The following is a 14,448-nucleotide window of genomic DNA, read 5'->3' on the forward strand; positions in this document are numbered from 1 at the left end:
GATCCTTAATTGAATAATAAAATTTAATAAAAAAAAAAACAGAAAAAAAAAAGTCTAAACTAGATGTGGGTGGCTCACATCTATAACCCCAGGACCCAGGTGGTTAAACTAGAGAACTGGCCTGAGTTTGAGGCCAGCCTAGGCCTTAGGATAAGAACCTCTTTCAAAACACAAAGAAAAAGGCAAAAAGTGAACAAACAGGTGTGTCAGAATTCCTTTAGCTTCATTTCGAATGCTCTGGCACTTCCTGGGAGGAGTAACTGCTATCAGCTTATTGGGTCTCCCTTTAGATTGTCGCCTGTCCACTACACTGTGTTTGTAGAACTGCCTCTTTCCGTGTGTGGACTGCCATAGGATAGCTTGTCCCAGGCTAGTTAGCTGTTTCCATATCCCTGGATTCGTTATTCTGATTCTCAAGAAATACCTCCTTTCACACATGTGCAAGTAGAGTAGATTCTCGGTCCTCAGGTTATATGGATTTGAAGTTTTAAGAACTATAGCTCACTTTTTTTTCCAAAAAAAAAAAAAAAAAAGCTTAATAGGTACACAGAACCCTCTGGAAGTGCTTGAGGACCTGTTTCACCATCCCTCACCAAATTAGGTGTTGTTTGTTTTCATTTTATTCAATCTGGTAGATGAAAGTCATTACCTTCTCCCTTTAATTTTAATTTTCTCAATAACTCATGATCGACTCTTTATATTTTCCTTGTGAAGTATCTCTTTCTTTGCTTTGTTTTGTTCAGTGTCTGACTGAGCATGTAGGGTAAGGATGCAGATACTACTCCTGGCAATCACATTACTGTGATTTGAGCCAAGTAGAGGTTACCTTCAGAGCTCCCTTCTTGTCTATATTTTCTTAGGTTTTAGATTTATTTTTTTTTCATTTTATGTGTACGAGTATTTTACCTCTGTCTATGTGTGTGCACTATATGTGTTCCTGGTACCTGTGTTGGTCAGAAGAGGACTTTGGAAGTATAGGTAATTGTAAGCCACCATGTGGGTGTTGGGAACTGAACCCAGGTTCAATGCAGGAAGAACAAAGTGCTCTTAACTGCTGAGCATCTCTCCAGTCTCTGTCTTTTCATTTTTGAGTAGGTTTTGTTATTTTCTCCTTTAGTCTTCTACCAGGAAACCCACAGACTACCTAGTCTATCACCCACTTTCTTGTCTGACTTTTGACTTCTGTTTAAATCTTTTCATAATTTCTAAGAATTTGAGGCAGGCAGGCTGGATGGTGGTGGTGCATGCCTTTAATCCTAGCACTCAGGAGGCAGAGGCAGGTGGATCTCTGTGAGTTCGAGGCCAGCCTGGTCTACAGAAAGAATTCCAGGACAGGCTCCAAACAACACAGAGAAACCCTGCCGCGAAAAACAAAAAAAACAAAAAAAAAAGAAAGAAAGAAAAAAAAAGAAATGAGGTATGAGGCAGGCAGGGGAGGTTGCTACATATGCTGGGTATACTGTCTTACAGTGGAGATGTCGAGGGATTGTTAAGGAATGTCGGAATAGGTTGGCAAAGCGCTAGGGAAATCACCACCCTTTCCCTCATCCTTCCTAATCTCTTTACACTTAGAGGTGGCTGATTGCCATATCAGACTGAGAATGTGAACAGCCAAGAATGTCCATGAGCAAGACTTGATGAGCTTAGGAAAGGACTCACGGATGGAGGAAGCAAGCCTGCTCTCAGTGGGTAGGGAGGAGCAGGAAGGGAGCACAGCATGCTCTAGTCTTGGGGTGACTCAGAGTGATCTGTTGCCGTTCCTGTCTTCTGTCTTTCATCCACTAGCATACATATACTGTGTGCTTACTGTAGCCTAGACCCTGCGGATGCCAAGCACATGCTCTTCCACCGAGCCATAGCCCCAGCCCTTCCAGCCCCCCCCCCCAATTTTTCTGATCCATAGTTAGATTGATATGGCAGTGCAGGCCCGTGGCCACTGAGAGCAGCTGTATTTGACTTTAGATTTTAAGAGCCTGCACCTAAGAGAGATCTCACCATATTTATCTTTCTGTGTCTGGTTTATTTAATTTACTCTTAAGTCCTCCAGGTTTATCCATGTTGTTGCAGATGTCAGCATCTTCTTTTAAAAAGCTCTTTAAAAGCTGGATAAAATCCCACTGCATGTATGCACCACAGTTCTTTAACCCATATTTGTCCATCAAAAGACACGTTTGTTTCTGTGTCTTAGCTGTTACAAACTTATTGCTGTGAACCAGGCAGGGCAGCTATCTGTAAAGAGGGCGGATTTCATCTCCTTTGGGTAGATTCATTTGGGAGTTTTTGAGAACTTCATATCATTTTCTGTAATAGCTTCACACTTAAGGTCTCTGCCAGTGGTATTGAAGTGTTCCCATCCTACACCCTCACCAACACTCACCGTTTTTCCTTTCAAGGTTAGTCATTCTGGTGGCCTGTAGTCTCAGATTTGGAGGCAAAGATGGGAGGGTCAGAATTCGCTACAAGTGAGACTTTATCTCAGCGAGGCTGGTTTTCCTAAATTTATTTGTGTGTATGTCTGTGTGAGTGTATGTGCACATGCATGTGTGGGTACTTGTTGGATCCCTTAGAACTGGAATTAATGATGAGCTGCCCAGAATGGGTGCTGGGATATGAGCTCAGTCCTCATGACTGAGCAGCAAGTGCTCTTAACCACTGAGCTATCTCTCCAGCCCCTCATTGGTTTTAATTTTATTTATTTGCTTATTTATTTGTTTGGTTTTGGTTGTTTTCCTATTTACTAATTTTTTTTGTTGCCTTTATTGTGCTATACATTTTTCTCCGCTCCTCTCTCTTCCTCCCCTTCCCCCTTTTACCCTCTTCCACGACCCCCATGTTCCCAGTTTACTCATGAGATCTTGTACTTTTCTCTTTCCTGTTTAGATCCTGGTTTTGGTTTTTTTGAACAGGGTCTCTCTATGTAGTTCAGCTAGGAACTTGCTTTGTAGACCAGGCTGACCTCGAACTCACAGACATCCGCCTGCCTCTGCTTCCCAAGTGCTGGAATTAAAGGCATGCAGCACCACAACTGGCTTCTTTTTTGGGATTTTGTCTTGCACATCTCTGGAGATGAAGTAATGTTGGACATTTTTTTCATATACCCTATTGATTTTTTATGTCTGCCTTGAAAACAGTGCCTATTTAGATCATTTGTCTGGTTTTAAGAATTACATTTATTTTATTTTGAGGTTGGTGGTGTTTGTGAGTCATGGCATGCAATGGAGGCCAGAGGATAACTTTGGGGAGTCAATCCTCTTCTTCCATAGTTTGAGTTCCTTGGGTAGGACTCAGATTCTTGGGTTTGTGTCAGAAACCTTTTCCTAAATGACTGACTGGCCTCTTTGCCTGCGTCTGTCTGTCTGTCTGTCTGTCTGTCTGTCTGTCTGTCTCTGTCTGTCTCTCTTTTTCCTTCCTCCCTTCTTCCTTCCTTTTTTTTTTTAAATCTTTATTTATTATGTATACAATACTCTGTCTGTGTGCATGCCTGCAGGCCAGAAGAGGGCACCAGACCTCATCACAGATGGTTGTGAGCCACCATGTGGCCGCTGGGAATTGAACTCAGGACCCTTGGAAGAGCAGGCAATGCTCCCAACCACTGAGCCATCTCTCCAGCCCCCCCCTCCCTTTTTTTTAAGACAGGGTCTCAGAAATTCCAGGATGGCCTCAGACTCTCTATGTAACTGAATATGATCTTGATTTTCTGATCCTTCCCCCCAGCACCTTCTGAGTGCTGCAACTCAGACCTGTGCTCCCACGCCTAGTCATGAGGTGCTGGAGCCTGAACCCAGGAGCAGCTGGCTATTCAGGCACTCCACCCACCAAGTATATCTGACCCCATTTGTTGTCTTTATTTGGTCATACCCAAGCTCTTTATATATTTTGGATACTAACCTTAGTGAGCTATACAGTTCCCAATATTTTCTCCTGATTCTTTGGCTGCCTTTTCATTTTGTGGATTCTTCCCTTTGCTGCACACAAGCTCTCTTTACTTTGAGACAATTCCATTGCTTTGTTCTTTTTCCTTTTTGCCTGTGTTCTTGGTGTACTATTTACTTTTCCAAAAAAAAAAAAAAGTTGGTTTTTTTTCAGGCTGGAAAGTTGGCTCAGTGATTAAGAGCATTTATTGCTCTTGCAGATGACCTAGGTTCAATTTCAAGTAGCCACTTGGCAACTCACACCAAGTATGCATTTGGTGCACAGATAAACATACAAAAATAAAGAAAAAAAGGAAAACATGTACACACAATAATAATAGACTAAATAAATCTTTAATTTCTCAAAGGTATAGTTTTATAAATTCGAAGAAACTTAGGACTGTTGAGTGACATTTTCTTAAAACAGTGGTTCTCAACCTTCCTAATGCTACATCCCCTTAATACAGTTCTTCATATTGTGATGACCCAACCATAAAATTATTTTCATTGCAGCTTTATAACTGTAATTTTGCTAGTGTTATAAATTGTAATGTAAATTTCCAATGGTCTTAAGCAACCCCAGTGAAAGGATTATTTGACAACCCCTGAAGGGGTCTTGACCCACAGTTGAGAACTATGTCTTAAAGCGAGGGCTGGAGGGAAGGAGCCCTTTAATTCATCCTGCAAACATTGAGCTTGTTCTTAGTTTAAACCTGTGTTTGTGATAGTCTGTCAGCACAGCAAGCCCTAGTCTGCAGCTCCGAGAAGAATGTGATGTGAGAGTTGCTTGCTTGCAGTGCTCCGCTGCCGTCAGCTTTCAAAGAGGTGCTAACATTTGGAGCCAACTCCAGACTTCCTATTTTTAGCATCATTCTGGTGAATTGTCCTCCCTTATGTTTATATAGTGATGGTGGAACCATCTGGAAATAATCGAAATAGCTGTTCACTGAGGGAGGCAGGAAAGCTGAGTGACCCTGTGCATTGCTCAGTGTAATGCCTTCTGTCTATAAATTGCAGAAGTCATATGCAGGGTTGCATTCTCCAGTCTTTGCCTGTACATTTGAAGTATGAAGTTTATGGGTCTTGATTTGCTATTTCTTTCAACTACCCTTCTGGCAAATGCCTAGATATTTATGTAGTATTAAAGGAAAGATTTTTTTTTCTTTAATATCTTTACATTTCAAATCCTCTTGGCTTAAGCATATCCATGAGAGCAAATGTTTCTAGTCAGTCAGTATTCCTAAGAAAGAATGGGAGATTCTTGCATTTCTTTATAAAAACAAAACAAAACTTTGGAACCCTTAAGTTCCCCCCCACCCGACCCCAGAGCTATGTCTAACCTCTTACTTGAGAGAGAAGCCTGGCAGGTTGGGAAGTCACATGATGTGGTAGGAAAAAGAATGGAGAGGTCTGACTAGTGTTTGACAGTTCTGTCTGGGCCTCCTCAGATTAAGCTGTGAGGGCCACATTACAGGATCTCAGCGCCTCCGGCCAGGTCTCTGTGTCATTCTAGGCTGAGAGTCTTGGTAGCACTATTACGTTATAGCGTTTGACTAATCCCTTCCATTCTGTGAAGGCATCAGGTGGGAGTCAGTCCACTTATTTCAGGGCCGTGGAGAGGATTTCCTGGACTGTCAGAAGATAATGGATATACCCTGCTATTTCCTGCTATTCTTTTCTGTAAAACTCTACTTCTTCTGTCACCACTGCTTCCTTTTTTGTTGTTGTTGGTTTTTTTGTTTTGTTTTGTTTTTCAAGACAGAGTTTTTCTGTAGCTTTGGAGCCTGTTCTAGAACTCACTGTGTAGACCAGGCTGGCCTCAAACTCATAGAAATCTGCCTGCCTCTGCCTCTGCCTCCTGAGTGCCAGGAGTAAAGGCGGGCACCACCACACTCAGCTGCTGAAAGGACCTTTTAATCCTTCCTGCTGCACATTAGTTGGTGGGCTGATGATGAGTCTGTCAGCTTATTTCTAGGATCCTGTGTAGACAGACAATTGATTGTTGCGTTAGTTTCTATTACTGTGAGGAAATAACAAAGAAAAGCAGCTTAAAAGAGGTAATGGTTGCTGGACTAGTGATGTGATGCATGTCTTTAGTCCTAGCACTCTGAGCCAGAGGCAGGTAGATCTCTTTGAGTTTGAGGTCAACCTGATAGGGTGCCACTCTGTTGTAATAAAAGCAGTGGGCCACTTCCCGCCACCCGGCTAGCTTTACCCGAAATAATTACATGGAAACTGTATTCTTTTAAACACTGCCTGGCCCATTAGTTCCAGCCTCTTATTGGCTAGCTCTTACATATTGATCTAACCCATTTCTAATAATCTGTGTAGCCCACGAGGTGGCTTACTAGGGAAGATCATAACCTGCGTCTGTCTGGAGTGGGAGAATCATGGCGACTCTGACTCAGCTTCTTTCTCCCAGCATTCTGTTCTGTTTCCTCCGCCTACCTAATTTTATGTCCTATTAAAGGGCCAAGGCAGTCTCTTTATTTAACCAATGAAATTAACATAAAACAGAAGACTTTCCCCCATCACTGATATACATAGCAAGTTTCAGACCAGCAAAGGCTACTTGGAGACCCTATCTCAAAAAAAGAAAAGAGAAGAAGTAAGGCTTATTTTGTTTCATGGTTTCAGTCCATGGTCACTGACTATGATGCTTCTGGGCAACATAGATAAGGCAGAGCATCATGTAGGGAGCACATGGTAGAGCAGGGTGGCTCACCAAGGATCTGAGAACAAAATACACGCCCATTTTACTGGCTCAGCCTGACATGCCCACCCCAGCCAGAGACAGACTTCTTCAAACCATGCTCCATTTCCCTGCTCCATCATTTCTCAATAACCCCATCAACGATGAATCTCTCAGTGGTTTAGTTTGGTGGTGAAGTTCATCTTCATGGTCCAGTCACCTCTCAGTAACACCACCTGAAGACCAAGCCCTCAACACAGGAGCCTTTTGGGACTCATTCATAAGCTGTAACCATTATAGAAGCTGTGGCTCACCAGAAAATATCTGTGCATGTGATCTCTCTGTCAGTAATGTCTCCAGGGGATAGCTGTTCCTTCATCTCAGTCACAGGGAGACAACCATGTCTGCAAACAGTTCTAGGCGGAAGCTTATTTTTCTGCCCTAATGTTAATGATAAATCCCTCTTGCTACCACTTGTAAAAGTGAGTGCTGTTGCCAGCTAAAACAGTAAGCTGGTTGTTGTGAAATTATCAGTACTGGAAACACACTGAAGTCCTCTAGCACAGGCCTCTTTCCTCACCCCCTTCTCCCTCCCTCCCTCCCTCCATCCCTCCTTCCCTCCTTCCTTCACTCTTTATGTATATTTGCCCTCAGAGGCCAGAAAAGACTGTCAACTCCCCTGGAATCGTAGTTACAGACAGTTGTGAGTCACCTGGTATGGGTCCTAGGAACCAACTTTGGTCCTCTGGAAGAGCAGCAGTTTCTTAACTGCTGAACCATCTCTCCAGCCCCTTTCACAATGGTTCTTAGTTGTGGCCCACTTAGAGGAAGTAACTTATTACATACAGTTTTTTAGTGGCACAGCTAAGTCTATCTGGTCTCAAAGGTAACTTTAAACATTAGAAATCATTACAGATGGGAACCTGGAGTTCCCTTTCCTTTGTACTCCAGTGCCAAGACCATATGTACTTTGGTTGTCTTTCCAGCCACTGTAAGAACATAGAGGTTGGGACTGTAGTAGAGTGGAGGTAGCAGAGACAGAGCTGAGCCCAGCAGCCTCATGGAGGGTCAGTGGCCCTGAACATGCATACATCTGGTCAGGGGTGGGCCTCACCTACAGGATTTGTCCTGTGCCTCAAGAAAGAACTGGTGCTGTCTTTGCAATTCCAAGAAGAGTGTCAGAACAGAGGGGCGTGAGCATCCGGATCTCTGCCTTGTGACCAGGCCCACAGGAGACAGCCTGCTGGCTCGCTCTGGGGAGTGGCAAGATGCTCCGAGGAGCAGTTTTATGAAAGTGCATTCTTTTCTCTCGCATCAGACTTCACACTCAGGAGGTTTCCAGATGTCTCCTGGGCAACTCCAGGTGGGGGTGGGGTATATTCCAGCATTGCCTTATCTTGAACACAAACTTAAAAGAATACAAACTCACCTGTAGTAATGGTTTGGAACATTTGAAGACAGTGGAAAACCCTGGAAAGTATTTGGGATCAGGCTTGATTATAACTATGGCACAGGAAGAAACTGAGTGTTCTGGGTCATGCCTATGCTCTCGTTAAAACATAAGATCTCAGCCACTTGCCAGGTTCTCCTCAATAGCCAAAGAACTTGTGGTTTTAGGTTGTTCACTATTTCTAGAAACTTTATAAAATCGATCCAGAAGTTGTAGGGTGGAGTCCAAGCAAGGAGGCATGCTGTTTCATGGTGCTTTTGGCAAAGCACACCTTTACGTCAGGCTCAGGGAGGTCCAGAGCTGCCCAGGAGCCTAGCTCTCTAGCTCTGTGCCTGGACAAGCCGGGTGTCACTAGCAGAGGCAGCTGACCGGTACAAGGACACGATGGCAGCGCTTACTGATGTGCACTTCCTGTTTCAGCCTAGCTGCTTCTCCTTTTCTCCTTTCAGTCAGGCTGGCTGTTTCTTGAGCACCAGCATTGGTCCTGCAGATCCATCAAGAAGCAGCCCACCCCAGCCCTCTACACGTTTTCCCTCACATTCTCCTGAAGCTCCATCTCCACCCAGTGCACATCACTTGTTTGGCCTGTCTTATCTTGTTTGGCTGTGTGAGAGAGACATGGTCTTGAAGTACATCTCCTTGGTCAGGCTTTCAACTTGCGACCCCCCTGCCTCGGCTTTTTCAGTGCTGGGATTACAGATGGTACCCTTTGCTCTTAAACAATAGTTTATTGATCAACTGGCTCTTTTTCTTTCACCTTAGAGATTTCTTTTTGTTACTTGCTTTAAATATTAGGTTTCTGAATTAAAATATAAGAAGCAAATATAAAGTCACTCTGAAACAGTCTGAACCACTCTTCCCACTCTGCCTGTAGGATGGGAAACAGTTGTTTTAGTAATCTGACAGATTTGTGTTCTCTTGGGGTGCTGGTATATAATATTTCCCTGCAGTATAACCACCCCCAAATGAAATTTTGTGAGGCTCAGCATATATACATATACATATATTTGTGTATATATATATACACACACCCAGTAGGTAAAGGTGACCTAGAACTGTATCCTGAAGGGCTGAGAACATAGCTCAGTGGCAGAGCACTTACCTCTCATGTTCAAGGCCATAGGTTCAATCCTTAGCACTGCAAAAAAAAAAAAAAATCCATTCTGAGATGCCTGTATCCCTGCTTCTGTGTAACCTCTCTTGCTTCTGTGTGACCTCTCTTACCTAGCTGTACATCTCTTTTCCTTCTTTCCCAGGTGATCACCTACGGAGTCCTAGAGACTTTAACAGTTCCTGACCCCGTGGATCCATTGTATACAGGAATTTGAAAATGTTGCCAGTCGTTAATACAGTCCCTTTCTCCCCCAGGGTGAAGGCTGCGCAGACTGAGCTAGGACAGCAGATCCTGGCTGATTTTGAAGAAGCGTTTCCTTCACAGGGTACCAAGGTACTGGTCTGCGTTTTCCCTCCAGTCTTTAGGTTTCCCACTGCTCATACTCCATCTGGTAGTGTGAGATGTGTGAGTGGTGATGCACGTGGTTTGATCCCAGAGGTGCTGGCTGGCACAGGCCAGCTGTCTGCCGACTCTGTTTTAAGTATTCACGATGCAATGCTGACCGTTGATCTGTGTCCTTCCAGCCTCAGAAAGAGGACTTGGGCCAGGAGTGTAATTTGGGTGGTAGATTACCTACCTAAGCTCGCATGAAACCTGAATTTGATTACTAGCCCACATAAATTGGGTATGGTGATGCATGTCTGTAATCTAAGCCCTAGAAAGATGGAGGCAAGAGAATCACAAGTTCATCCTTGCCTACATACTGAGCTTGAGGCCAGCCTGGGCTACATGAGATCCTCCCTCTGGGGAAAAAAATATGAGGATTCTTTTGGTTTAATTTAATGTTTGTCAAATCTTGCATTTTATCTGCTCTATAAACTCACATTTTTCCCTCATAGCTGTGCTTAAAAAAAACAAAAAACCTTCAAACCGCAGTGTTTTTTAGAATTGTTACATAACACTGGCTTTGGTTTGGTGAGTAGACAACTGGGAGGCGTGTCTAGGAGCTTATGTAACTCTCATGACACAATCCAGAGATCACTTTTAACCATGGGAATCCTCTTCTCTGGGATCTTCGAGCTCGCTGGTGGTGGAGCTGTCTCTGTTGTGTCTGTGAGGCCTTTGCTTTCGCTTGGGAGCTATTGGGTGAATATCTCACACAGGCTTCCCTCCCTTGGCTGCTATTGTGCTGGGAAACTGCTGTTAGCTCCATCCTTCACATTGCAGCAGATGTCATCTTAATGCCTTGCATGTGTCGGGGAGGGCAGAGCCCGCAGAAGCTTGTTTTCTCTATTATTTGAGCTGTTTCAAGAGAAAGCATTGTTGAAGGCAGAAGCGAAGCCTAGCACATGGCCAGCAGCATTCCTCACCGGGCTCTGTGGGTGGAGATGGGGATGGATATACATTCACTCGTGAGCCAAGGAGCATTTCCTGCATTTGCTCCAGAATTCAATAACTGGAAATATCTTAATCGCTTTTCCTTTGTGCTCTGTATTAGGAAGTAGGTGGGGATGGCAGCCCTGGCTCTGATAGATTGCTTTCTGTAGGCGACCAGCTCCTAACCTTAATGCCTTTGTGTTTTCCAGCTGACTGCCAGGAATCTGATATTCATTTGTGAAGCACTTTGCTTCGAGAACTGCATCTTTTAGTCACCTGATGTAACTCAGGAAAGGCATAGATTGGAAAGCCATTATTCCTCATGGCCCTCTGAGGAAAACGAAGTTCTCAGAAGCAAAAAGGGATTGCCTGGCTGGCGGCTGCTATTTTAGACTAGTGCTAGTTGTAAATAGTAGTCTTCCCAGGCAACTGCTTTCGTGTGCTCGCTGCCCCATCCCATTGCACGATGTTTCAGAAGGATGTGGGTGAAGGGTCTTTATCGTTTGCCCATCATCTGACTATGGCCTGCTTTCTACCTTTCTCCCAGGTCCCAGGGGGCATCTGAAGTTAAAAGGGTTTAACGACCTGACTTCCTTTTCTGACTGTTACTTAATGGGATATTGTTAAGTTTTCTTTTTCCGTTTTTAAAGACTATTGATTTTTCTAAAAGGCCTTGTGTTACTAATCCTGGTTTGAAAATTTGAGCCAAAACTTTTTTTAAAGTATTGATTAGTGGTTGTGCCTGTCATGCCAGCCAGCATCCTAGAGATTGAGGCAGGAGGATCATGAGTTAGCTCAGACTATATAGCAAGTTCTATGCCAGTCTGGGCTACACAGGAAATATTCTTTCTTAAGAAAAAAAATTAATTAATAATTTAAAATGAAATATCCAAATGTGGTGGTTTGAAGGAGAGTGGTCCCCATAGGCTCATATGTTTGAATACTGGTCCCTGGTTGGTGGAAGTGTTGTGAAGGATTAGGAGGTGTGACCTTGTTGGAGGAGATGTGCCCACTGGGTGAGGGTTTTGTGGTTTCAAAAGTTCGTGCCAGCCGGGCGATGGTGGCGCACGCCTTTAATCCCAGCACTCGGGAGGCAGAGGCAGGCGGATCTCTGTGAGTTTGAGACCAGTCTGGTCTACAGAGCTAGTTCCAGGACAGGCTCCAAAGCCACAGAGAAACCCTGTCTCGAAAAACCAAAAAAAAAAAAAAAAAAAAAAAGTTCGTGCCATTCCTGGCTCCCTCTTCACCTCCTGCTTTTGAATGAGGATGCAAAGTCTCAAGCACTGTTCCAGTGCCCTGCCTTCCTACCTGCTGCCATGCTGGAGCCATGAACACCAATCAGCTCTCTCTTCTCTGAGTTCCCTTGTTTATGGCGTCTCCTCACAAAAATAGAAAAGTAACTCAGACACCAAGATAATTTAGTAACTTTTTTTAAAATATTTATTTATTATTATGTATACAATATTTTGTCTGTGTATGTCTGCAGGCCAGAAGAGGGCACCAGACCTCATTACAGATGGTTGTCAGCCACCATGTGGTTGCCGGGAATTGAACTCAGGACCTTTGGAAGAGCAGGCAATGCTCTTAACCACTGAGCCATCTCTCCAGCCCCAACTTTTTTTTTTTGTAAATGAGAAAATTTGAACCTCTGAACCTCTATATTTTGGTGTCCATGACCTGTCAGTGAGTTCAAGCATTTTCATCCTGAAGCCAGAGTTAAACATTCTGTGTATTCAGAGGGCAGCAGAATAGCGGTTCAGAGTAGAGCAGGTCACATTGTAACAGTTTGGGTCTAGGCACCTTGTCTGATATTTGAACATCAATTGAGATGGACAGACTTGATAGAAACAAACAATCAGGAAGGCTTTGGAAGACCTTCTGCTCATCCTGATTTAAGCCCATTGCTTTTCAGGTGAGGCTGAGTAACTTCTGCCAAGTCACCAGGCTATGTAGTAAACCAAGAGCTTCCAAGGGTTCTTTGTACTATAGGGATCCTGGTCAGCACATATATTCAGTGATGCATTAGCAGCAGGTCAGTGAGATGCAGTTGCTCTGGTAGTAAACAAGGCCCTTCTTAGCTGCCGTATCCTTACAGCCCTTCCCCACCTCCACCCTTCAGGTCAGGGAACCAGTGTCTCAGTATTTCACCTTTGGCAGTCTATCTGGGTGATTGGCCATCAGTGAAACGAGTCTGGTGGTTTAGAATTTAGTGTGAGTTTTTAAAACCACCACCCTCTTTGTCACAATTATAGCTCTTTTTTTTTTTTTTTTTTTAAGGTTTATCAAGGCAGGGTTTCTCAGTAGCTTTGGAGCCTGTTCTGGAACTAGCTCTTGTATACCAGGCTGGTCTCGAACTCACAGAGATCTGCCTGTCCCTGCCTCCCAAGTGCTGGGATTAAAGGCGTGCACCACCACCGGGTGGCCGCAATTATAGCTCTTTAAGAACAGGAATGACAGCTGGGCATAGTAGGGCATGCCTGTGATCCCAGCACTTGGCAAGCTGAAAGAGAAGGACCCTGAGTTTGAGGCCGGCCTGGGTTACGTAGCAAGGCCTTGTCTCAAAGCTGGCAAGCAGGCAGGCCAGCTGGCAATAAGCAGACAAAACAACAGGGAGCCTAGGAAGTTGGAAGCAGGAAAAATGGTACACGAGAGCCACAATGACTTTGGGGACCCTTCAATATAATCTCTGTTGTCATTCTGGCTTTTTAGGTCATTTCAGTTTTGCTACACGGAAAATAAAATTTCCTGTGATCTTTGCTGGCTCTGTTTTCTTGAATGTCTCACTGTTGAGTCACAGGCTGGCTTTTAGGTTGGCTACTGTTCTTTTCTTGAAGAACCGGTGACTAAGATATCAATCTACTGAAGCAAGACTGGATGTCCAAGGAGAGGAGTACCAACAGTGAGAGACAAGGAAGAAGCAGCTGTTACAGGCCAGGAGAGAGAGGTGCAGATACTTCTGCCAGTTAATTGGTGTATGCTGTTTGTTTTACCAGAGGCCAGGAGGACCCAGCAATGTCCTGAGAGACGCATGCCTGGTGGCTAATATCTTGGACCCCAGAATCAAACAGGAAATCATCAAAAAGTTTATTAAACAGCATCTATCAGAGTATCTAGTACTTTTTCAAGAAAACCAAGATGTAAGTATTGGCCATATGAAACAATTTAATTTTACTAAAAAAGAAACTAATGCTGCCAAGCCTCTTGACCTATGCTTTACTAGTACAATTAACTATTGGATAGCCTTGTGCCCTGAGCCACAGATCCCCAGGCTGACTTTACAGGCTAGAGGATCTTCACCATTTAAAGTCACTGACCATTTGGAAAAATTAATGAAAGCTGTCTTCTCCCCCAGAAGAATGCATTTGTGTGTAACACTTTCCATACAGAAAAAGCACTCAGAGCCCTGGTGCCAGCCATGGACCCTAGGTGGAGAACTAAATCCAGTTCAAGTAAATAGCATGGTATAGATTCTCTTAAGTGGGAGAAAGATGGAGGTCGGCTGCCTTTCTTGGGTCCTAGATTTTGCTTGTTATTCTGAGCACTGAGTGGTTTTGTTCCTCCCTTCATGAGATCGCCTGGCTGGACAAAATTGACAGACGTTATGCCTGGGTGAAGCGCCAGCTTGTGGACTATGAGGAGAAGTATGGTCGGATGTTTCCGCGGGAGTGGCACATGATGGAGAGGATCTCAGTGGAATTCTGCCATGTGACGAGGTAACTCTCAGCTGTCTCGTGCTCACAAGCCTGACGTACGGTTTCATGTGATTGAAAATTTGAAACTATGGGTCAGATATTGGTGCCCACCTTCAATCTCAGCATTTGGGAGGCGGAGGCAGGCAGATCACTGGGTTTGGGACCCTGGGCTACATAACAAGTTCCAGCCCAGCCAGGAACTTTTTTTTGTCTTTTTTTTTGGGGGGGGGAGTGTCTCAGAACAAACACATAGAGATGTAAATATAGTAATA

The 14,448-nt window shown here is 44.1% G+C and overlaps 1 protein-coding gene across 1 annotated transcript in view; it reads left to right on the forward strand.

The window, feature by feature from the left end:
• Vps53 (VPS53, GARP complex subunit) overlaps window positions 1-14,448 on the forward strand; it is a 131,409-nt gene that overhangs the window by 48,496 nt on the left and 68,465 nt on the right. Inside the window, exons 8-10 of the mRNA XM_005349525.2 lie at window positions 9,422-9,500; window positions 13,478-13,621; window positions 14,055-14,197. Of these exons, the coding sequence (XP_005349582.1) occupies window positions 9,422-9,500; window positions 13,478-13,621; window positions 14,055-14,197 (366 nt within the window). The remainder of the gene's footprint in view (window positions 1-9,421; window positions 9,501-13,477; window positions 13,622-14,054; window positions 14,198-14,448) is intronic.

This window comes from Microtus ochrogaster, chromosome 7 (genome assembly GCF_000317375.1).
Source record: "Microtus ochrogaster isolate Prairie Vole_2 chromosome 7, MicOch1.0, whole genome shotgun sequence".
NCBI lineage: Eukaryota > Metazoa > Chordata > Mammalia > Rodentia > Cricetidae > Microtus > Microtus ochrogaster.